The following is a 26,760-nucleotide window of genomic DNA, read 5'->3' on the forward strand; positions in this document are numbered from 1 at the left end:
GCCTCCCCTTTGACAAAGCATCTGACTCCAACGAAGTGGTCATTAGCTGTCAGGCTACTGTTGACCCCCCATCTGGTGCTTTATCAAGACATGAAGTTGCAGCTGTTCTTCATTCACACAGGTGCTGGGTGGGTGAAGTGGGCTCACATGCACTGCTGTTGCCACAGCTCCCACAGGCTGTTATGCCATCAGAGCAGACCGATGTCGATGTTCTGCCACACGACCTACTGATGAGTAAGCAGCGTGATGACAACGTGATCAGCAAAGTCATCTTCTTTGTGGAGAGGGGGAGAAGACCATCCCGGAGAGAGCGTGCCCATGAGAGTGTTGAGGTTTTGTGTCTTCTCAGAAGTTGGGACAAGTTGACCATGAAGATGGGTGTACTGTATCGTTTTTCGAAGAATGTGGTTACAAAGAGGAAAATGTATCTGTATGTGGTTCCAGCCTCCATGAAAGCAATGGTGTTGAAGGGTGTCCATGATGAAGCTGGCCACCAGGGCCAACAGAGAACAGTTTACTTGACAAGACAGAGTTTCTTCTGGCATGGCCTGGAGAGGGAGGTAAAAGCTTATTTGAAGTGCTGCAGGAGATGCGTGGTGAGCAAGACTCCTGATCCGGAAGCAAGAGCTCCTCTTGAGAGCATAATAACAACTGAGCCTCTTGAACTAGTGTGCATAGACTTCTGGTCTGCAGAAGATTCTTCAAACAAATCCTTGGATGTGCTCGTTGTTACTGACCACTTTACCAAATTGGCTCATGCCTTCTTGTGTCCGAACCAGTCTGCTAAGTCAGTAGCTCATCAGTTGTGGAACAACTATTTCTGTGTCTACGGGATGCCTCGCCGTATACACTCAGACCAGGGAGCCAACTTTGAGAGCGCTTTAATAGCCGAACTGTTGAGTGTTGCAGGCGTTCAGAAGTCTCACACCCCGCCGTACCATCCGATGGGGAACGGGTCCTGCGAAAGGATGAATAGGACTTTGGGTAACATGATCCGGGCCCTGCCAACGAGAGCAAAGCACAGATAGCCTCAGGCGCTGAAGTCCCTTACGTTTGCATAAAATTGTACAATCCACGAGACCACAGGCTTTGCGCCTTTCCTGCTAATGTTTGGCAGGACGCCAAGACTGCCTGTTGACATAGTCTTTGGCTCTGTCATAGAGAACCCAGAAGTTGTCGACTATGACCAGTTTGTTCAGTCTTTGAGGAGAGATCTGAAAGAAGCCATGAATGCAGCACAGGCATCTGCAGCGAAGCAGTTGAAGAGGCATGCTGACCTTTATGACAGAAGAGTCAGAGCACCAGTGGAGATTGGGGATTGAGTATTGCTGGCTAACAAGGGGGAGCGGGGAAAGCGGAAGCTCGCTGACCGTTGGGAGGATACTGTCTACCTTGTCACTGGATTGAATGCTGTCAGTCACACTTTGAAGATTCAGAACAGCTCCACTGGACGGGAGAAGACGGTACATCGCAATCTGATAATGCCAGTCAACTTTCTTCCTCTTCCCCATGCTGCTGTTGAGGAGGGAACAGACATGTCTGGATTAACAGAGTCTGAGGACATGAATGACAGCCTTGTGGTCTCAGCAGCCATGGACACTGCAGTGGATGATGGTGCTGAGTACAGAACCAGAGTGTGGGTGTCAGAGTTGTCTTCTGAAGGAACAGGTGACACAAGCCTGGAGGGTGATGTGCGATCCTTGGATGCTCAGGATATACCACCTTTGGATTCTGTGGATGATATACTGCAGCTGGAAGGTCTGCCTCGATCAGAGAGTCTTCAAGAATCTGACCGAGACTGTAACAGTGTAGTGAGTGAGCTAATTGACCAGTCTGCTTACGATATCCGTACTGACCTACCAAACGCGGACCATTCCTTACCTGATCAGTTACGTACTGACTGTGTTGACGGACACACTATTGCAACAGTACACAACACTGTTGTCATATTAGGTCAAGGGCAGGTAGGCTATTTAAACCAGTGTCAAGACTGATTGAGATTATGAATCAGCAGAAAGTTAGCTCTTGAAGGTTAAATATGTGAATAGAGGGTATTGACATCTTTTATTTGTTTTGCTTTTACATCATTGTGACCATGATTAGAGGTTGCAGGATGGTAATGTGACGGATATGATAACGTCTCTTATGGTGGTTTATTTTATTACTTGGCTGTTTTAAAGTCACTGAGTGTACTTAACATGTGACAGGCATGTTTACCTATGAGGGCTAAGGGGATTGATCAACCGCTTTTCACTCTTTTCACTCTTTTCACTCTAATAAGGAGAATAGTTAGTATTTAGTAGTTTTTCTCTGGATTATTCTGTACATATGTTGACTGTCTCTGTATCTGGTATGTTTGTACAGTGCCGTTTTGTATTTTGTTATTTTTCTTGGCAAGTGGAATTCAGTAGGGGGGAGTGTAACAGGGTTATATTGGTGATTCCCCTTACCACTTTATTGTTAAGCCAATGGGTTTTTGGTTTGAGTTTGTCTTGCCTTCACCTACTCAACATGGCATCGTATTGGCTGGTTTGCTTAGCTTGCTTACGAGGGGGGATGTTCCAGTTAGAATCGTCCCAGTGAACAAGCACCAAACCAGCGGTAAGTTGTTGGTTGCCAAGCACTGTACATCAAAAGTGATTCTTATCAAGTGATGATTTAAATGTACAATTTATATCAAATTGTTTGTAAATGTTATTCGAACATCACATATAAGATGCAGCGGTTTTTGGAGAATATTTGTTGTGCATTTTGTTGTAAAGAATTCCCGCCAGTACTAGCTAGCAACTTACTGTGTCTGGTGGGGGGAGGGGGGGGTTCATATATTTTATACAGTGCGTGAGTGCAGAGTTGGATGGTGAGACGTGCATTGCATGCCGTGCAATTTTGTGCCGTTCCTAACAGAATAAAGCTACATGACTGGTGCTACATATTCCATGTCGATGACTGATTGTACACAACGCAAGAAGAGTACTGTTACACATACATACATACATACATACACACACACGCGCATACATACATACATACACACATACATACATACATACACTCACACAGTACAGTACGCACGCACGTACAGTACAGTACAGTACAGTACACACACACACAGTACAGTACACACACGCACGCACACATATACACACACACACACATATACACACACACACACATATACATACACACACACATATACACACACACATACATACATACATACATACATACATACATACATACATACATACATACATACGTACACACATACATACAGTACACACATACATACATACAGTACACACACACACACACACATACATACATACATACATACATACATACATACATACATACATACATACATACATACATACATACATACATACATACATACATACATACATACATACAGTACATACTACTCTACCCACCAGTTGGTCAATCCTAAAGCCAATCAAGACAATAATTATAGACTAATGCCAACTAAACTGTCAACTCTCAATCATATGATCTAACTCAACTGTACTGTGATTTAATTAATCTGAACAACCTTCCATGCCATGTATCATCATCGAAACATAAAGACTCAGGTCTGGACATTAGTGTAATTGATGACTGGTGAATCGCTTTGAATGCTGGGCTGACGTTTTATACAAGTGCTACAGCTAACATTATCAGTCATTATCTGCATTTGCTTCCATTAACGTGAAGAGATTTTGAAGAGTATTTATCTGGTAAATACCTTCCCTTGTCAAAATATCCCTAGTCCAATAGGATTCTAATAGAATCCTATAGGATTGTGTCACCTCTATCAGAATCCTAATGGACTTCTTTTTTCCTACTGGAAATAAAAAGTAATCCTATTGGATCCAATGTGATTCTCACAATCCTATAGGATTTTGTATCACCTCTACTAGAATCCTATTGGAAATAAAAAACAATCCGATTGGATCCTATAGGATTTCGATAAATCTTGTGGAATTTTGTCTCCCCAATCAGAATCCTTTTAGAACTTTTTTCTTTTCTTTTTTCTTTTTTGAATCCATTCAACTACAGTTTGCTGTCATTAGTTCCAGTATAATACAACAACATTAATTACAACATATTTGTTGATCAGAAACAACAGCTATATATTAGTTTCTGTTTGTTAACATGTAAAAAAAAGCCTGTCCCTTTAAGAGTGACTGAAGTCACAGTTAGCACAAGTATTAAGGCAGTATTAATTAGCGGGGGTGATACCTGAACCTTTTCATGTGTGCAGGGTTATTTTAGCAATTTTCCTACTTAGTTTTAGGATTATTGAGATTGTTTGTGAATTTATATTTAATTATGTGCTTATTTCTGTGCATCCACCTCGTCTCTGCAATGCTTTTGCTAACGAGGAAAATAGTGTAAAAACGCTTCAAGCGAGCCTCTCTTCACAGACGTGCTGCTTTTACTTACAGTATAGCATGTCTCATAAGCTGTGTCTACACTTGACACTTAGTTATATGCGACTTCTGGTATTAGACATACAAAAGTCTCATTGTGGTCAGATTGTGTTCAGACCTGGCTGACAACTTCAAGAGGGGGTCAGTGACGCATTGTGTGCGGATTTCTCCTTCGTCTGGACACAGTCAGGCTACTGAAAGCATATACAGTGTGACATCATTGGCACTCCGCCCACAAGTCTCCAGAAAACTTGTGTTTGGGAGTGAAAGGCACCTTTTTTTCATTAAACGTTGGAGGAAATATATTTCTAGTGTGTGAGGAAGGTGTTGGCTGGCTTTATAAATGCTAGCCAGCAAGTTTATTTAGAAAAAACGATTTTATGCTAGTGTTATGCTAACCTACTTGAAATCCCTTTATCGTTGCTAGCTAGCTTGCTGGCTAGTTACAGAGGTTTGCTGGCTAGTTAGCTACAGCATTTTCTAACTTGATGGTCTGTTTTCATAGCTAACTTACTGCCATCAAGTTGTTGTTGTATTATTAGATTTTGCCTGTTCCACCATTTGCAGAATGCATACTGGCATTTGAATATAGTGCAGGAAAGGGGAATCCAGACACAATGTGGACACGGTAGACGCATTTAAATGTAGTTGTAGAAGTATGACCAGTTCGGAATTCCAAAATCAGAACTCCATGATCAGAATACAAAAGCTGCATGAACTGTCAAGTCTAGACACGGCCATAGATCAGCATGAGTTGTTACTGCAGCTCATGTTATGGAACCGTTACCATGACATGACGGCATTGGCCTAGTTTAGCCGCCAGGGCTTTGATCAGTGTCAGCACATTTGAACAAAAAGTATGCGTAGGGAAAATCATTTTAGTTGAAAGGTTGGGACCCATAGGTTTTATAGCCATAGTTTAGACCTATGGGTCTGGTCAAGCTGGCCCTGCCTCTGTTCAAGATGACTTTACCTTGATCCAAGCTGGCCCTGCCAGGGGTTGTTGGTATGTATTGGGGGGGGGGGGGGGGTCAATAAAAGGTATTGATATTACTGCTAATGTCAGGTTTGAGCTAGGATTCAGGACTGTGGTTTGGTGTGTAGTCAGCTATATCTGAAGCATGTGACTTGAATTTAGTTTTTAAGGTTATTACATTATTGGTTGAAGTTTTTACACTATTCATGAATACAATTTCACCCATTTTGTAATATTATCAAATTTTTCACATCCACCGGATACAGCAAGTGCGTGATACAACCTTAGCATGAAAAATGTACTTACAAGCCCATAACCAACAATGCAGATCAACAAATAGAGTTAAGAAAAATATTTACTAAATAAAGTAAAGTCAAAAATAAAATAAAAAGTAACACAATAAAATTAAAATAACGAGGCAATATACAGGGGGTACCGGAACTGAGTCAATGTGTTGGGATAGGTTAGTCAAGGTAGTTTGTAGGTGGGGTAAAAGTGGCTATAAATAGATCATAAACAGCTAGTAGCAGTGGTGTAAAACAAAGTGGGGGTCAATATAAATATTTATTTAATGAATTGCTCAGCAGTTGTTCACCAAACTTATGGCTTGGGGGTAAGAGCTGTTAAGGAGCGCTCCAGTACCGCTTGTCGTGCAGTAGCAGAGAGAACAGTCTATGACTTGGGTGACTGGAGTCTTTGACAATACGCACCCACCCTCTGTAGTGCCTTACGGTTGGATGCCGAGCAGTTGCCAACCAGTCAGGATGCTCCGGATGGTGTAGCTGTAGAACCTTTTGAGGATCTGGGGACCCATGACAAAACCTTTCAGTCTCCTGAAGGGGAAAAGGTGTTGTCGTGTTGTCGTGCCCTCTTTACGACTGTCTTGGTGTGTTTGAACAATAAACATTGTGCGCAAAATAATTATTATGTTATGTGTTCAGTTTATTTATTACATTATTTGTGATTTATTACATCATTAGCATTTATTTTATGTTTTGTTTTTTTATAATTATTTATTACAAAAAAACACAAGGGGTAACATTAAAGTATTAGAACATGAAGGACAAACAATCCAGCATCAAGACACTATCAAACATGCATCAGTCTTTCCGCAACAGAGCCATCCTTATGTGTGAGTGTACGTGTGCATGATAGTGATATAAAATATATGTCAGTTTCCTTTTTCATGATCACAATCTTGTGAAACCCGAACCCTCCAAGATCCCCCCCACAGTTCCCCAATTAGCTGTCCTTCAACCATTCATTCCCAACCCCAAATGCACCAACAACCAAGAGAATGAACTAAAGAGAAAAAAGGAAAAGGCAGAAGAAAACAGCAAACAAAAATGCAAAAAAAATAAAACTAAATAATAAATGTAAAACAAAGGACATCAAGGACAACTGAAATCATAACAGCAATGCCTACTTTATATGTTTGTGTGCATGTCTGGCACTATTACATGTATGTGTGTGTGTTTGTGTATGTATGTGTTTATTTGAATGAGAGTGTGTGTATATTGTGACGGCCCTGAATTTTCCTGAATGGTCTCAGTGCTTCTCCTTCCAATAGGGTGCTTCCCCTTCAATTCCCAATTAAATAGTGCTTCCCCTTCCAGTAGGGCGCTTTCCCTTTAATTCCAATTAAATAGCCAGCATTAGCTGCGCAAAAGTGGGGTTGTGATGGAGACGTAAATGAGGATGTGTTCAATCCTCAGTTCCCCTATTTCGTTTGTTTTGTTGCCTTTAAACATGTGTTTTGTAGCCAAATCGAGTTTACCCAGGATCGGATCCACTCTTTGCGTCCGTGGACTACACCACTCTTCTTCGTGGCCGACTACACCACTCTTCTTCGTGGCCTTTCTCCGCTGGAGATCTGTTGGCAGATTGGATTGTCTGACTGACTACAACCTTTTTGTTTACGGTATTTCATTTGTTTTGATGTGATGTATACTGTGAGGATTTATGTAGTTAGTTGTAGTTGAGGACTTAGTAAAAAGTTGATACGCTTTATAGTTGTGTAGTAAAATAATTGTTATATTGATTGTATGATTTGAAACTGGGTTTAGCTACACTTGTAGGAACGGACAAACATTGCGTGGCTAAGGTCACTTGAGTTCCCTGAACATCTTTACCGGGCTGGACTCTCTTTTTTTTAGGCCATAGGTACAGGACCTTTCTGGAGGAACCAGAACTCATTGTGGTATATTATATGTGTGTGTAATCATTGATGTTGGTAATACAACCCACGCAAAAGAATACAGTTGTTTTTTGAAGTTCTTTCCAATGTTTTAAGGGTTTATGAAAAGTGTATTTCCATCCTGACTTTTACATACGGACCAGATGGGACTCATTCCCTCTCAAACCAAAAGGAGACACCAATGTTTTCTCTGGTAGGCACAACCTACCTGGCACCCCTATAAATAATAAGTCAAAACCGTTACAAAATGCATGTGTACAAACACCTGCACGGCTCAGCCTCAGGCAAACCCGCATTAGTTGTAAAAACACTGCCACTTAGTGTCATTCAAATGTACTTTTATTATGTTTCATTTTGACATTTTTTCCCCCTTTATCTTTTGACCATCATTCTCTCTCTCACACAGCAACTCAACTCCCATTTGTCTCCAATTCCACATCCCATCAGCATTTATTACATTATACATTCAAGAAGTATGACATTATTAGCAGCTATTGCTATTTGTCAGTTTTTTTAAATTAACAAACATTGTATATTCTACTGCTGTTTCTCATGATTGGTATCAATAACAAATGTAAACACAAAGCTATACCATTTGGGTTTATGATCCAAGATGTATAAACTTACCTTTGATTAATGTGTCATGATTCACAAATTACATTCTCACAAGTCCAGTTCTGATTCAATTACATGACTGTGCTGATTATACTTTATCTGCAGTACGGTGCTTTTGTTTTGTCCTGTAGAATTGAATACATGTTTATTGGCTGACATTGAGTGGTGGGTGTTGTTTATTGGCTGACAAACTTCTCTGAGAAAGTGCTTGCAGGCACCATCTCTTGGTATGTCCATGACATAACAATTTCTTCCAGTGGGAGAGGAGACCAGGTAAGCATGCCATCTTCTGGCCATTCTGAGAGATACACAAATAGATCAGTCTGAATATGGCTGATGGTCCCCCCCCTCCAAGAGTTATGCTGACGAGAAATGACTGAGATATAAAATAGGAAACAATTACGGACCAATGCCATAGTACAGACTGATACCTAATCATCTTAATGTAGGGTCACGAAATAAACTATTTGAGTCTAAAAAATAACTGAGGTCACGCGCACACCAGTACAACCCCATTTTCTGCTGGCCTCCTTTCCCAGGGGTGAACACATAACAATACACTTACTTGGCCAATAGCTAAATTACCTCGACTCGAGCACTAAGAGAGAACTCAAACACAGGGCAAAACGCCAGTGAACTCACACATCTGAGTAGTTTGTGCAGTTGTCTAGGTAACATGCTGTTACTAGTATAAGTACATTGGCTTGCGAAAGTATTCACCCCCTTGGCATTTTTCCTATTTTGATGCCTTACAACCTGGAATTAAAATGTTTTTTTGTATAATTTGATTTAAACAACATGCCTACCACTTTGAAAATGCAAAAAGTTTTTATTGTTAAACTAACAAGAAATAAGACAAAAAAACTGAAATCTTCAGCGTTCATAACTATTCACCCCCCCCCACACACACACACACACACACACAAATTCAATACTTTGTAGAGCCACCTTTTGCAGCAATTACAGATGCAAGTCTCTTGGGGTGGGTATGTCTCTATAAGCTTGGCACATCTAGCCACTGGGATTTTTGACATTCTTCAAGGCAAAACTGCTCCAGCTCCTTCAAGTTGGTTGGGTTCCACTGGTGTACAGCAATCTCTAAATCATACCACAGATTCTCAATTGGATTGAGGTCTGGGATTTGACCATTCCAAGATATTTAAATGTTTCCCCTTAAACCACTCAAGTGTTGCTTCAGCAGTATGCTTAGGGTCATTGTCCTCCTGGAACGTGAACCCCGTCCCAGTCTCAAATCTCTGGAAGACTGAAACAGGTTTCCCTCAAGAATTTCCCTGTATTTAGCGCCATCCATCATTCCTTCAACCCTGATCAGTTTCCCAGTCCCTGCTGATGGAAAAACATGGTGTCAGTGTTCTCAGGGTGATGAGAGGTGTTGGGTTTGCGCCAGACATAGCGTTTTCCTTAATGGCCAAAAAGCTCCATTTTAGTCTCATCTGACCAGAGTACCTTCTTCCATACGTTTGGGGAGTCTCCCACATGCCTGTTTATTTTTTTCTTTAAGCAATGTCTTTTTTCTGGATACTCTGCTGTGAAGCCCAGCTCTGTGGAGTGTACAGTTTTTAAAGTGCTCCTATGGAGAGATACTCCAATCTCCGCTGTGGAGTTTTGCAGCTCCTTTTTTTTTTGATTAATGCCCTCCTTGCCTGGTCGGTGAGTTTTGGTGGGCAGCCCTCTCTTGGCAGGTTTCTTGTGGTGCCATATTCTTTCATTTTTTTAAATTATGGATTTAATGGTGCTCCGTGAGATGTTTAAAGTTTCTGATATTTTTTTATAACCCAACCCTGATCTGTACTTCTCCACAACTTTGTCCCTGACCTGTTTGGAGAGCTCCTTGGTTTTCATGGTGTGTCGTGGAAATGTCCTCTATTTACCAAATGATGAAGGAGCAAACCACACACACAAGTCAGAGTTAGTTATCAAAGTCCATCTTTAATTATATGAGCTCCATCACAACCCTGTGACTCTCAGATCAATCCAGTGTCTATCAATGAATTATCTGAGAGTCCCTTCCACATTGCAACTGAGAGCATTTAATAGCAAAAAAAACACACATAGCTAGACAGCATAGACATAATTTATCATTCATCTATGCTCTCTTCTCAAACTCAGAACCATAAACCAATCCTCCATATCAACAGGCATATATCAAATCCATCCTATCTTGACAAGATCACAGAGACACACTGACTGGCACACAGACATTGTGGAGCCAAGAGATACACGCTTGACCTCTCCCCTCTCTCCGGGCCCAAACAACTTAGTCTTGACATAGAACAGATACTGCAACCCCGCCACAGTATTATACAAAAATAACATTCTGATGAGAAGTAAATTACAAACATCTGATGAATATAAAACATCTTACCTATGTTACCAACCTAATTCTGATTATTCCCCAACAGGTGCCACTTGCTTGGTGGTGCCCCTTGCTTAGTGGTGTTGCAGACTCTAGGGTCTTTCAGAACAGGTGCGTGTATATATACTGAGATCATGTAAAAGATCATGTAGCACTTAGATTGCACACAGGTGGACTTTATTTAACAAATTGTGTGACTTCTGAAGGTAATTGGTTGCAGGGGCTTCATAGCAAAGGGGTGAATACATATACACGCACCACTTCTTCTTTTTTTAGAAACAAGTTATTTTTTTCATTTCACTTCAACAATTTGTACTATTTCGTGTATGTCCATTAAGTGAAATCCAAATAAAAATCCATTTCAATTACAGGTTGTAATGCAACAAAATAAGAAAAACGGCAAGGGTACTTTTGAAAGGCACTGTAGCTCTCCAAGAATGAGAAGCACGGGCATCCCGAAGGACCTACCCTCACCTCACCTGGCAGCTTTAAACAGGTCCATTCTTAATGAACAGTGATATAATAATGCATTTTACCGGGAAGCTCATTTTCCCCATTCCCACTGGCGAAATACCCTCACAAAACTGTGTTTTTAATACGCAATGAAATTAAACACAGACTACCCCTTGTTAATCAGGAGACTCTCGGGTATGTTGTGGTGGACTGCCATGACAATTGTTTCACAGGAACCTGGTAAAATTAAGGTTGTAGTGTGACTAGACACTGGATGGCTCTGATTGAATGCACTGTCAGCATGCAGCCAAAGCTACAAACCTTGTGGAGCTAACTAGTGCTCTCAAATAGTATCCTGATGTCGACAGCAGATAAGTTGTATTCATAACATGGCTAACATGCCTTGAAAATAAAGTTATTAATTGTCTAGCTTGCGTTAACAATATTGTGTGGTCAATGAGACTGAGACTGGGAGCTAGCTAACCAGCTGAGCTAGCAAACAATGTGCGCAGTTACATTATTTAGCCATTTAAACCATTTGGTTTTTGATGACAACTCTCAATGGCTTCCAATGCATTTAAAACATGAGCTTGTTCGAGATGTCGGACTAGACAACGCTTGCTATCCATTGGAGCACTGCGATTGGTTGCCCCAGAATAGCGGGGATAAGCGAAGGGGTAATTGCCAATTCTTAACTCTAAGAAAACAAAGGTATAATTTGCATAAACATTTGTGTTTCTAGTAAACAACAAATCACCTTAAACGGGAGACCCAAATAACAAGAGGCGCACAGCTGTGGCTAGACGTGAACATGACTGGCTAAAGCCGTGAACATGACTGACACGCGTTTACCTAGGACGTGTTAGTGTTGCGTCAATTCGAATCTGGTATCGGAACAAGTTATGACACTGAGTCACCGATTTATGAACTATGTACATTTATTAGCTAAGCAATAAATGGTAAATGCAATTTTTGTGTACATACAGGTTCGCTGTAATACCACGCAGGGCAGAACAGAGAACTAGCCAACACCCTAATAGTTTCTTCTTAAATACTCTGACAGAAGTAGTTCCTGCTTCTGAGCTGGCCTGTCAGAGTAGAGACTGAGCGTGGTTTAAACTCACTCAACCTATCGTTGGCGCACAGGCTGGTCCCAGCCCCAGGCGCTCCAGTTGATAGGTGTAACTGTTGCTGTGTAGAATATCTATGCGCTCATACCCTAGATGCCGTTATCACACATCTGGTTCTTGATATTATCCTTTTAGAGCTCTCCCCTACTTTGTGAAATTTCCGCCTGAAGACATACCCAAATCTAACAGCCTGTAGCTCAGGCACAGAACCCAGGATATGCATATTCTTGGTACCATTTGAAAGAAAACACTGACGTTTGTGTAAATGTGAATTGAATGTAGGAGAATATAACACAATAGATCTGGTTTAGATAAAACAATGAAAAAAAACATATGTTTATTTATTTTTTGTATCATCATCTTTAAAAGGAACAAGATAAAACAAACATTAAGATAGGATGATGGGGACAATTTCAGTGAAAAATATAAGAGGGCAACAGTACTTTTTCAGAATTTTCAGAATGATAACTTCCAAAATGAGTGTGCTACATGACATTTATCATGAAGTCACCCAGGTGTCCCACACAAGTAGCCCAAATGTACCCAAGTGGCCAAATTAGTGAAGGTATACATTTTGAAACAAATAACTATATACAAAATACCAAAATTGTATTCTAACACACCCCCCCCAAAAAAATATAATTGAGAAAAATAAATGGGAAAATTTTTATTTGTATTTTTATTATTGATAAAAAAATATATGTATATATACATTTACAAAATAACATGGGTAACTATTTACACACTTTCAATATTTGGAAGACCCTCAGTCCTCTATCAAATCTATTTATATAGCCCCAGCCTAAAACCCCTAGGCTAGGAAAAACTCCCTAGAAAGGCAAAAACCAAGGAAGAAACCTAGAGAGGAACCAGGCTATGATGGGTGGCCAGTCCTCTTCTGGCTGTGCCGGGTGGAGATCACAGTGGTTGTAGAGGGTGCAACAGGACAGCACCTTGAGTAAAAATGAACAGTTTATGATTCCATAGCCGCAGGCAGAACAGTTGAAACTGGAACAGCAGCAAGGCCGGGTGGACTGGGAAGAGCAAGGAGTCATCATGGCAGGTAGTCCTGAAGCATGGTCCAAGGGCTCAGGTCTTCCGAGAGAAAGAAGGAGAGAAAGAGAGAGCAGTCTTAAATTCACACAAGACATACTAACATACTGACCCTAGCCCCCACCCACTTTGCAATATAACCCCACCAACTTTGCCAAAACTCTAGACAATATTCTGATGCTGATGCCAGATGCCATAGCAGTCTCTTTCTGATGTGAAGCAGATGGTCACTGAGCATGTGGTGCATGTGATGGGAGACTTCATCTTGCAAACAACACAGCAACGCCTCCATGCTGTGCCCTTTTGGCCCTTAGGCACATCCATGCCTGCACAAATATATTTGGGCAGATGAACACTTGTGGCAGGAGCAGAAGGGACAGGGCTTGGTGCAGTGGTGCTGTAGCCAGCAAGCTCCTTGATGCTCCCTCTAATGTAGACTGATTGGAGGAAGCATGCTGGCTGTGTTGAGATGTATGGGTTTGCATTCTACACATTCTACACCATACCATTTTATATATATATTGATGTTTGTTTGTATATATATATATATACACACACAGACATAGCCTATGGTCGTTCTCATACAGACAAACAGACCCTCACTCACAATGACTTGCTAACGTGTACTTTATCCATTTCATTATATCTTTATATATTGCAAATAAAATGTAAAAACAATCACAAATAATATTTTATATTAATTTCAAACAACGGCATTAGCATGAGAGCAACTTACCAGACCAAAACAATGTCCTCTCCGTTCAAAAAATATGCCTCAGTTTCAGAAACAAAACTATGGGAGCTAATGGAGTCTTCAAAAAGCAGATCTGTCTCACTTTCACGATCAATTTCCTCTAAAATTGTTTCTACGTTCGTATATCTAGTCTTAGAATTAGCTTTCCTTGAATTATTCGCCATGATGTTGGATAAATAAACAGCTGAAGATGCAAGTCACCGAAATACTGCTGTGCGTAATAAGTGTCGCTCCTACACGGTTGAATTGGCAATGGTGAAAGAACGGTCCTTACGCCAGCGTTCAATGGAAAGGTTTGTCTTACAACAAAGAACCATGGGATATTGCCATTTACCTCTGCTCATTGGCTATCTACTGTTGAAGAAATTCTAAATTCCTCTGTTGTAATTCCCAATCAAAATTAAACACTCTGTCAATGCATTAAGGGTTTGTAAGACCCTTATTTTATAAGAATGGACAGAGCCCCGGTCTTAAAAGTCAGGTAACAGCCTTTAATTCAAGAGAGTACTTCCTTCATCCACATTTTACCACAGGTTACAGTGCCTTGCGAAAGTATTCGGCCCCCTTGAACTTTGCAACCTTTTGCCACATTTCAGGCTTCAAACATAAAGATATAAAACTGTATTTTTTGTGAAGAATCAACAACAAGTGGGACACAATCATGAAGTGGAACAACATTTATTGGATATTTCAAACTTTTTTAACAAATCTAAAACTGAAAAATTGGGCGTGCAAAATTATTCAGCTTCTTTACTTTCAGTGCAGCAAACTCTCTCCAGAAGTTCAGTGAGGATCTCTGAATGATCCAATGTTGACCTAAATGACTAATGATGATAAATACAATCCACCTGTGTGTAATCAAGTCTCCGTATAAATGCACCTGCACTGTGATAGTCTCAGAGGTCCGTTAAAAGCGCAGAGAGCATCATGAAGAACAAGGAACACACCAGGCAGGTCTGAGATACTGGTGTGAAGAAGTTTAAAGCCGGATTTGGATACAAAAAGATTTCCCAAGCTTTAAACATCCCAAGGAGCACTGTGCAAGCGATAATATTGAAATGGAAGGAGTATCAGACCACTGCAAATCTACTAAGACCTGGCCGTCCCTCTAAACTTTCAGCTCATACAAGGAGAAGACTGATCAGAGATGCAGCCAAGAGGCCCATGATCACTCTGGATGAACTGCAGAGATCTACAGCTGAGGTGGGAGACTCTGTCCATAGGATAACAATCAGTCGTATATTGCACAAATCTGGCCTTTATGGAAGAGTGGCAAGAAGAAAGCCATTTCTTAAAGATATCCATAAAAAGTGTTGTTTAAAGTTTGCCACAAGCCACCTGGGAGACACACCAAACATGCGGAAGAAGGTGCTCTGGTCAGATGAAACCAAAATTGAACTTTTTGGCAACAATGCAAAACGTTATGTTTGGCGTAAAAGCAACACAGCACATCACCCTGAACACACCATCTCCACTGTCAAACATGGTGGTGGCAGCATCATGGTTTGGGCCTGCTTTTCTTCAGCAGGGACAGGGAAGATGGTTAAAATTGATGGGAAGATGGATGGAGCCAAATACAGGACCATTCTGGAAGAAAACCTGATGGAGTCTGCAAAAGACCTGAGACTGGGATGGAGATTTGTCTTCCAACAAGACAATGATCCAAAACATAAAGCAAAATCTACAATGGAATGGTTCAAAAATAAACATATCCAGGTGTTAGGATGGCCAAGTCAAAGTCCAGACCTGAATCCAATCGAGAATCTGTGGAAAGAACTGAAAACTGCTGTTCACAAATGCTCTCCATCCAACCTCACTGAGCTCGAGCTGTTTTGCAAGGAGGAATTGGAAAAAATGTCAGTCTCTCAATGTGCAAAACTGATAGAGACATACCCCAAGTGACTTACAGCTGTAATTGTAGCAAAAGGTAGCGCTACAAAGTATTAACTTAAGGGGGCTGAATAATTTTGCACGCCCAATTTTCAGTTTTTGATTTGTTAAAAAAGTTTGAAATATCCAATAAATGTTGTTCCACTTCATGATTGTGTCCCACTTGTTGTTGATTCTTCACAAAAAAATACAATTTTATATATTTATGTTTGAAGCCTGAAATGTGGCAAAAGGTCGCAAAGTTCAAGGGGGCCGAATACTTTCGCAAGGCACTGTATAAACTGAAAATGACGTCAGCGTTTTCTAAATGTTCTATCTCTTCTTGACACTGGTAGAGAGGCCCTATAGTTCTCGAGCCTTCCCTCCTCGCCTAAAGCCAAGGTCAGTCAGTGTAGATAAGCATTCTAGACAGTCTGGAGACAGTTCATTCATTTGTACCAAGGCATTGTTCTAAACTCCTGACTATATGATATACAATTGGGAATGGGAGCAAGAGAGAAAATGTACAGTTCATAATAGCATTTGGACTAGTCAGTCCTGATTGAAATGTATACATAATTAGTCATCATTGATAAAAAAAATTCCCTTAACATCTACCCAGTTAGATTTCAAGACGATCAGTGGTCATTGGGTTAAAATACAGTCAATCAACGAGACAGTGGTCATATAACTGGTGCACAATGGGCTCGTCACTTGTTGTCTTCCAATCGGTTTTTCCGGGTCAATACGTCCTGAAAAATGACCCATCAAGTTTGGTTGTGTTACAAACAAACAGTTGATTGCAAGGAAACCAAACATGACTGGATAAAGTCAGGGAAAGTCTGTCTATTTTACGTTGGATATTACGTCAAAAATTGAATGACACGAAGTTCAACAAGATAAGCGTTCACAAAATGTTTCGTGTTAGGCTATAAAAAATGGATTTAACCGAACAAAAGACCATTCATTGTGTAACAATGAGCCTTGGGATTGCAACCAGAGCAAGATCTTCAAAGGTAAACAATTTATTTCAATGCAATCTGTGATTTTGTTACGCAAGTGCTGGTTGAATACGTAGTTTGATATGGGGGTCTGTGCTTAGATAATTGCAGCGTATTCTTTCGCAATAAATCATTTTTTAAATCTGACAACGCAGTTGAATTAGCAAGATTCTAGGCTTTCGAACCATGTGAGACACTTGTATTTTCATGAATGTTTAATGTGACTATTTATGTAGCCGAATTTGTCGAATTTAATCCTGCTCGCGGGTTCGGTGCGCAGAGAGGTTGATAGCATTTCATGAAAATATTAAAAAGTTTATTAATTCTTTTTTTTTTTTTTACAGAAAAACAGAAAAAAAATCAACAAATGATATATGCTTTTCGACACACCCACAAGGGTGTCATACTCAGAATACAAAGATTAAAAGAAACACACATTTATTGTATAAAGAATAAAAACCCTCTTCTCCACCGTGCTACACCTAACTGGTACTGGGTTGGCTACCAGCCACCCAGGAACGTCAAACCCTCACATAAGGAAGGACAAACAATGCACACAGGGAAAAAAAACTATGTCAAAAAACAGATTACATGTTAACCTCCTCCTCTCAGATACAATGGCAGTATAGTTCACAAGCCTTCCCACGTTATTTAACAGGTGGTTAAATACTACTAGACCAAAGTCTATCCCCTCCCTGGGTAGAGACAGGATGTCCTGTAAGGTACACAGTATTCCAGTCGTTCTCATGATAACTCCATTCGTTTCTAACAAGTAACAGACCGTCCTTGTTCTAATGATTTATAATTACACACATTATATTCAGTATTATGATTATAATAAGATTCATACATCCATACAGTAACATAGTAGTATTCTGTTTAGTTATAGTTTTAAGCTAAATGTATACATAATTTAGTCATTATTCATCAAAATCTATGAATATATCCACCCTATGACTAAATCTTATACATCCAAACACACATATTTTTATTAGAATATTAAAAGCACATATCTATTTTTATTAGAAATATTTATTGTTATCCAAATACAACCTAATAGAAACCAATACATGCATTTACACTGGCTGCTGTAGGCCTACATCAGAATCATAACTCTTCTTATCAGGATATTCATTACCATCTTCATCAAAGAAAGAGTCTAGCATCTGGTATCGGAACAAGTTATGACACTGAGTCACCGATTTGTATACTATGTACTTAGTATTTGTATTAGATAAGCAATAAATGGTAAATGCAATTTTCGTATATATGGGTTCGCTGTAATACCACGCAGGGCAGAACAGAGAACTAGCCAACACCCTAATAGTTTCTTCTTAAATACTCTGACAGAAGTAGTTCCTGCTTCTGAGCTGGCCTGTCAGAGTAGAGACTGAGCGTGGTTTAAACTCACTCAACCTATCGTTGGCGCACAGGCTGGTCCCAGCGCCAGGCGCTCCAGTTGATAGGTGTAACTGTTGCTGTGTAGAATATCTATGCTCTCATACCCTAGATACCGTTATCACACATCTGGTTCTTGTTAATGTCTAACAAAAGACAGTTTGTTTTCGCAACACTATGCTCTGTATGTGTCCCCCATAACTCATGATAACTGCCTACACCCAAGGTTAGCCATAGCCTTTCCGCTAGTCACACCATATGTTGCAAAATGTTACTTCTAACACACAGACACCCTCATGATAGGCCAAGCATATTTTCAACCCTCACAAAAGCCAGTTCAACAGCAGTCGTGAGTAAACATGTTGGCCATGCCAAGCACAGAGAAAACGAAATATAACACACAATGTTTGATGGGAGTACGATAGCATAGTTAATTTATCAACCAATGTTTGTAGATGACCAAACGATGAGTCTGCATCTGTGCGGCGAGAAATGGAGGAAAATGTCTAGAAGTGATGTGTCCCCATCCAAAAAGATGTCACAATGTTTATAGGGCCTAGTTATTTATTTAAATATAGGCTACTTACTAGCCTATATTCATTTTATATTATCCAATCCTATCTTACTCTATAAGACTTGCTACTACTGGTTGTAACTATACACATGCCGCGTTCAACCAGTTCCTAATTCCGACTAGTACTTGAACGCGGCATTAGCAGTGGAACGCACACAATGTCTACAGCCGACTGAGACACCCCGGAATGGCCTCCAGTGTATCCCTCCCCTGAATAATGTACACTGAGGGCCTCCCGGGTGGCACAGTGGTTAAGGGGGCTGTACTGCAGTGCCAGCTGTGCCACCAGAGACCCTGGGTTCGCGCCCAGGCTCTGTCGTAACTAACCGAGACCATGAGGTCCGTGGGGCAACGTACAATTGGCTTAGCGTCGTCTGGGTTAGGGAGGGTTTGGCCGGTAGGGACCAAGGTTGCCAGGTGCACGGTGTTTCCTCTGACACATTGGTGAGTCTAGCTTCCGGGTTGAATGGCACTGTGTGGCCTGGTTGGGTTGTGTATCGGAGGATGCATGACTTTCAACCTTCGTCTCTCTCGGGCCCGTATGGGAGTTGTAGCGATGAGACAAGATAGTAGCTACTAAAACAATTGGATACCATGAAATTGGGGAGAAAAAGGGGTAAAAATTTTACAAAAAAATAATAATAATGTACACTGTAAAATAATGTATATCTTGAACCCAGTTAAAATGTACACTCAGAAATATACTTATCAGCCTGACATGTTATGGAAGGCAGCAATTAATAAAATATGAAATGTTTGAGCAAGACTGAAAACAAAATCCCAACACTCCCCACACTGTTTTTTCTTGTAGCTCATTCACGCTCACTCACTCTGCCCAACATGGCAGGACAGTGACACTGGTCCCCATTTACCTTATTAGGGCAAGTACCACTGACATGACCAGTGAGCCAATCAGCATTTCTATCCTCTGGCCCTGCAGGAAGACTGGCACTGGAGTTTAAGTATTTTTGGGGGGCTCTCACGAGTGTCAGCAGGGCACATAATCAGGGCCACTCCACTGAAATGTGAACAAATATAGAGCTGGAGTCGCTCGACTAAGAAAATGACAGCATGTAGGTAGTGGGATTGAGATACAGTACCATGCTAAACCCTAGTTCAAACACCTCTCTTTTGCCACACTGATCCAAAAAATATATATAACTTTCTCTTTGGAAGAGGGCGGCTAGTGTAAGGGGCGGACTTAGTGTTTTGGAGGCCCCAGGCAGAGCCCATGCTGACATGCCATACTACTTTTGGCCAGACAGCATCAGATACGTGGGCTACATATGCAATAAGTATACAAAACATGAAGAAAATCTTACTAATTTTGAGTTGCACCCCACCTTTTTGCCCTCAGAACAGCCTAAATTCATTGGGGCATGGACTCTAAAAGGTTTCGAAAGCTTTCCACAGGGATACTGGCCCATGTTCACGACAATGTTTCCCACAGTTGTCAAGTTGGCTGGAAATCCTATGGGTGGTGGACCATTCTTGATTACACACGGGATACTGTTGAGCGTGAAAAACCCAGCAGCATTGCAGTTCTTGACACAAACTTGTACGCCTGGCATCTACTATCATACCCCGTTCAAAGGCACTTACATATTTTGTCTTGCCCATTCACCCTCTGAATGGAACACATACACAATCCTTGTCTCAAGGCTTAAAAATCCTTCTTTAACATGTCTCCTCCCCTTCATCTTCACTGATTGAAGTAGATTTAACAGGTGACATCAATAAAGGGAACATAAGCTTTCACCTGGTCAGCCATGTCATGGAAGGAGCATGTTTTCTTAATAGTTTTTGCACTCAGTTTATGTATATGCTTTTTTATATCCATCTCATGAGGACCCTTGATGATGTGAGGCCTGAGACAATGGCCTCTTCTGCCTAATGGTAAGTCTGCCAGTTGATACTGTGCAGTCTGGAACCATTGGGTGTGTTTGAGTGGTAAGGTGAATGTAACCGACTGTTGACGAAAGTCAAGGAGTTATGTCAGGGGAGGTGAATCTGCGACAGCCGAAGGTCTGACACTAATGTGGTTTTCCAACAGCAAGGCTCAGATCAACATGGCAGTGTTGCCATTGTTTATAAAAAAATATTTTCTTTATAATGTCGAAATAAACATGGCTCCAACACCCATATCACACACACACAAACTAAAATCATATGTGTTCATTGTACAATCAATTACTGAGAGTCTCAAATATCACATTCATTTGTACAGTGCTTTCGTGAAGTATTCAGACCCCTTAAATCTTCCACATTTTGTTACGTTACAGCCTTACTCTAAAATAGGTGAAATAGGTTTTTCTCATCAATTTACATACAATACCTCATAATGACAAAGCAAATAACGGGTTTTCAGACCCTTTACTCAGTACTTTGTTGAAGCACCTTTTGGCAGCGATTAGTCTTCTTGGGTATGACGCTACAAGCTTGGCACACCTGTATTTGGGTAGTTTCTCCCATTCTTCTCTGCAGATCCTCTCAAGCTCTGTTAGGTTGGATGGAGAGTGTCGCCACACAGCTATTTCAGGTATCTCCAGAGATGTTAGATCAGGTTCAAGTCCGGGCTCTGACTGGGCCACTCGAGGACATTGAGACTTGCCCTGAAGCCACTCCTGCGTTGTCTTGGCTGTGTGTTTAGGGTCGTTGTCCTGTTGGAAGTTGAACCTTCGCCCCAGTCTGAGGTCCTGAGTGCTCTGGTGCAGGTTTTCATCAAGGATCTATCTGTACTTTGCTCCGTTCATCTTACCCTGGATACTGACTAGTCTCCAAGTCCCTGCCGCTGAAAAATATCCCCACAGCATGATTCTGCCACCACCATGCTTCACCATAGGGATGGTGTCAGGTTTCCTCCAGACATGACGCTTGGCATTCAGGCCAAAGAGTTTAGTCTTGGTTTTATCAGATCAGAGAATCTTGTTTCTCATGACCTGAGAGTCTTTCGGTGCCTTTTGGCCAACTCCAAGCAGCCTGTCATGTGCCTTTTACAGACGTCTGGCCACTCTACCATAAAGGCCTGATTGGTGGAGTGCTGCAGAGATGGTTGTCCTTCTGGAAGGTTCTCCCATCTTCACAGAGGAACTCCGGAGCTCCGTCAGAGTGACCATCGGATTCTTGGTCACTCCCTGACCAAGGCATTTCTCCCCCAATTGCTCAGTTTGGTCCGGGCGGCCAGTTCTAGAAAGAGTCTTGTGGTTCCAAACATCTTCCATTTAAGAACGATGAAGGCCACTGTATTCTTGGACCTTCAATGCTGCAGACATTTTTTAGCACCCTTCCCAACGTCTGTGCCTCGACACACTCCTGTCTCGGAACTCGGCAATTCCTTCGACCTTATGGCTTGATTTTTGCTTTGACATACACTGTTAACTGTGGGACCTTATATTGACAGGTGTCAATCAATTGAATTTACCACAGGTGGACTCCAGTCAAGTTGTAGAAACATCTCAAGGATGATCAATGGAAACAGGATGCAGCTGGGCTTAGTTTAGTATGTAAACAAGGTATTTCTATCTGTTTTTTTATATAAATTTGCAAACATTTCTAAAAACCTGTTTTTGCTTTGTGATTATGGGGATTTGTGTGTAGACTGATGTTTTATTTAATCCATTCTAGAATAAGACTGTAACGTAACAAAATGTGGGAAAAAATCCAGGGGTCTGAATACTTTCCGAGGGCACTATATATAGGCTCCAGTGTTCATGCTAAATTGTAATTATTTCACCACTATGGCCTATTTATTGACTTACCTCCTTCATCTTGCTACTTTTGCAAACACTGTAAATATACTTTTCTATTGTGTTACTGACTGTACGTTTTCCCATGTGTAACTCTGTGTTGTTTTTGGCAATCTGCTTGGCTTTATCTTGGCCAGGTCGCAGTTGTAAATGAGAACTTGTTCTCAACTGGCCTACCTGGTTAAATAAAGGTGAAATAAAAATGAATCAATAATGGTTACCGACTTGACAAACGTGATCCACTCGAACATGCCCAATAGGAGTGCCTCAACTGACTTTTGAAAGTCGTTTGGCAGCATCTGTCACTCTTTTGGAGTGGTGCCGGTGACGTGTGGGTCAGTCAGGGTCTCAACTTGCTGTTGAGAACACACACAAGTTGCAGTTTTGAAATATGGTTTTGTTTCAGCAGTTTTCCTTTTGTTATGTCAGTCAATGACAGTCACTCAATTGTCACTCACTAAATATTTTTAGATTGGTAAATTAGTCTAGTAAGCTATCTTAACTTGTAACCATTGTCAAATTACCAACCGAGCATGAAGGGCACGTGCCCAGTGGCCTTGACCTTCAGGGGGCCCCCATTGATTTTGTTAACCACTCTCACTCAGAGATAATTTTCACATGGCAAAAGTCATGGCAAAATGTGTGGAATTTCAGGAAATTAGCTTTAAAACAGCAAAAGGTTCGCCTATGCTAACATATGGAATTGTTTTAAGATGGTCATACCGTGGATGATTTAGCTAATAGACTTTGAGTTTGAGTTCATTTTTTATTTTTACAGGGACAGTGCACATTGGTCAACGTTTCAGTAAAAGTGCCGGTTTTAGCCAGCCGGCTAATTTTCAACCGCAGTCCCTGGGCAGGTTATTAAAAACAATTACAATATAGACAATAGCAACATAGAACAAGCAAGACATAGCAACATAGGACAAGCAAGACATATCATACAGACAGAGCAACATAGGACAAGCAAGACGTAGCATACAGACAGAGCAACATAGAACAAAAAGCAAGACAAAATTCATAAAAGCAACAAAGTGTTTCCACACCTCACAAGCTACAGACAACAGACTTTTATATAAAACAAATATTTCATAAAATATTGAATTTGGCCTATGCTACCATAGCCCATAGAAACGCATAGAGTAACACATTCATAAATGGCAACAACAAAAAAGGTCAAAAAGTGTCTGTATTATATTTATGATAGACTGTATTTCAGTTGATTTTGACACATTTAACCCCTTATTTTTGATGGCACAAAACTACCTCCATACTGTCATTCATTTGTATGGGTCTCCCCTTTCCACAGTGGCGTCATAATAGCGTGTAGCCCAAACGGTTCAGATGCTACAGACAGACGTTGGCACATCAGTGTTACCGCCTTCAGACGAGTCCCTTGGGGCTTGTGGGGGTTGTAAAACGGAAAGGGTTTGCAAAATGGAGAATATGTTTGTGAGAGTCTCGTCTTTCCATAAAGTGGTCATAACGGCCAAACTGTTGGGACGCTACAGATGTTTTCGTGAGAAGATCCATTTTGGGTTGTCTCGTAGTTTGACAAACACTGCTGTAGCTCGGCCACCATAGGCTGATGAGGTGATTGAGATGCAGCCCACGCAAAAACACACATCTCTAGTTTAACCTGACATATTTTGTAGTGGAATCAATAGACTTTCAAGGAAGCTCTTAACTGTGCCAGCCCACTTTTCATTTATTTTCAGTTCGACTTGCCAACTGTGAGGAAGAGAAGCAACTTGGCGATTTTAATTGTATTTCTCTTCTGCTTTAGTTGTTAAAAAGTGATGTATTGTTATACTTTACGGCTGGTTTACAGGTTTAGCATGGAGCTTGCAATGCCAGGGTTGTGGGTTCAATTCCCAAGCGGGACCATCATGAATGCTGTAAATTGCTCTGGATAAGAGCCTCTGCTAAATGGCTTTAATGTAATTGTAACGCCCTTGGATCTTATTGTGAAGTAGTACTGTCATATGGCCAGTGGGTGGTGCCGTCTACCTACTAGACAGCAGGTTGTGCTGCCTCAACATAGCCAGCAGGGGGCCTTCTAACAAAGTCCATCTATACACCTCATAAAGGCAACTGAGATTACCTTTCACGTATATCTCTTAAATACACGGTGTTGAGTGGTCTCAACTAAAACATGAAAATTAAACATTCTTATCAAATATTTTGTTAAGTCTTTTGAGACGCAGTGACAGCATTTTGATTGTGTGAAAGGTGAACTGTTGAGGTTCTTGTGAAAGTTGTGAATCTATGCTACGTTATGAAATGAAATGACTGAATAATTACAGGATAATGTATCCTCTCTAAAGCTATGCCAAGTTAGGTAGGTGGAACCTGCACACTACAAAATCAAATCAAATCCACATGTGTTGTTAATAACTTAACCAATATAGATCCAAACTGATGAATGAGAGTACAGTTGGGTACATTGTTTTGCACAGTCCTTTGCCAATAGACCAATACCCTATAAACCACACAGACCTCCTCTAAGTGACTGGATAATGCTATCAGTCCCTCCACACCCACATCCACGCCAGGTACATATTGAAGAGGGGTGCGGTGGTGCAGAGGGACACACACACATGCACAACGTGTGAGGCATGGCACACAACTGAAGTGGCCGCAGAGACCAAACAGTCTTTGTTTAGGATGAACAATTAAAATGCTCCAAAGGACCCGTAATGAGCCGGCTGGCTTCTAGCCCACAATTCCCTAGGCGAGGGGGAAAACAACACACTCCAGCGCGTTGAACGGCTAATGACCAATCAGATCCTTATTGACAGTGGAAAGCATAGGCATACAAAGAATCATAGATGTGGATTTATGGTGCAAAGGTTTTTTAGCAATTGGGATAAACATTGTTGGCTAATATTTAGCCATTTAGAAAAAGGTTCAAGGAAAAACTGGAAATTACTATATGGAGGTAGGATTTGTTATTGGGACATCATGGGAATATCTGGTGCTCCTTTTTCAGTGACACTTTATTTGAGGTGTACCTACACAACACATTCCTAACCCGTATTCTAATGCAGTGCATAGGAATTCCATAAAGTCAAACTTCCTGTAATTACTTGCCTTTTTGTGGAATAAGAAAGAGTTTTACTCAAAAAGTGTGAATAAAATGTACTGTGATGGGTTTAGTAGTATTGTCATTTGCATCATGGAGGTGACCATATCAGAAGTGATTTGGCTTTTGTTATACTTCTAACACACTGTTCACTCCGAGCAAGGCTTAGCTCATCTGCGAAACCTTTTGAGGGTTACACCTCACCTGAGCTCGGTGAATGTAATCTCACCCTGATTGAACTCACCATTATTCCCACCAATATTGAGCTGAGACTGTTTTTTTGTTTGTTTTTCCTGATAGTCTTCTACTGGCTTGCCTGCCTTTTGAAAGTTGATCGTTACTGTGTACTTACTGGGATCTTTTGTTAAAGGCAGCGACCGGGCGTCTGATCTCATGACTCTCGCCCTCTGCGGGGTGTGGTCTACAGATAGGTGGCAGTGTGACTCATAGGGTTTCTGTTTTGAATGGACTCTACCTTCTTGGATTCATTCACTCTGCCTCCCTGGGTAAATCTTGTGGATTTGTTGTGGTTACTTACCACTGTTTTTACCACGGTAGTGGTGAGGTGCTGATAACTGACCAAGCACACAACTGTGAGTGCAGATAAGCACGCAAGCTAACTTTGATCTCACGGCTACTACAAGAAATTCGATGTGGCCCTCATAGTTGCACTTGTAGACGGCACTTGTTTTAAAATTGCAGGATATTAAATCATATCCAATTAGACAGGTCATTTTTCCCAGCTCGCTGTGCGAGATAAGCTTTCTACGATCTCTGAATGAATATAAGGTGACTTTTTTTTCCCTGTGCTTGGCTCTTTCTGTGCTGTGTGACTGCTACAGGGTGATTAATGTGTTCATTTCCTATTATTAAAGACTAGACCTGCGCTGCAGGCTACAGATATAGGGCCTGTCATAAATCTTAGCCAAATGAACAGTCAAATAATCGCTCATCGGAAATGAAATCCGGGCTCATTAATACTGACACCCAGACTAGGAAGGGAGAGTACACACACACACAATGCGTCTTGGATGTCTCGTTTGTGTATGTAACACACACTTGCACACAGACACGTTGCAATTATAAATCACACACAAACATA

At 41.0% G+C, this 26,760-nt stretch overlaps 1 protein-coding gene across 1 annotated transcript in view; it reads left to right on the top strand.

Annotated features, from left to right (window-relative positions):
• The first annotated feature begins 1,562 nt into the window (after positions 1–1,562).
• LOC135505515 (homeobox protein Meis1-like) overlaps positions 1,563–26,760 on the top strand; it is a 49,002-nt gene continuing 23,804 nt past the window's right edge. Inside the window, exon 1 of the mRNA XM_064924588.1 lies at positions 1,563–1,811. Within this exon, the coding sequence (XP_064780660.1) occupies positions 1,563–1,811 (249 nt within the window). The remainder of the gene's footprint in view (positions 1,812–26,760) is intronic.

This window comes from Oncorhynchus masou, chromosome 19 (assembly GCF_036934945.1).
Source record: "Oncorhynchus masou masou isolate Uvic2021 chromosome 19, UVic_Omas_1.1, whole genome shotgun sequence".
Classification (NCBI taxonomy): Eukaryota; Metazoa; Chordata; class Actinopteri; order Salmoniformes; family Salmonidae; genus Oncorhynchus; species Oncorhynchus masou.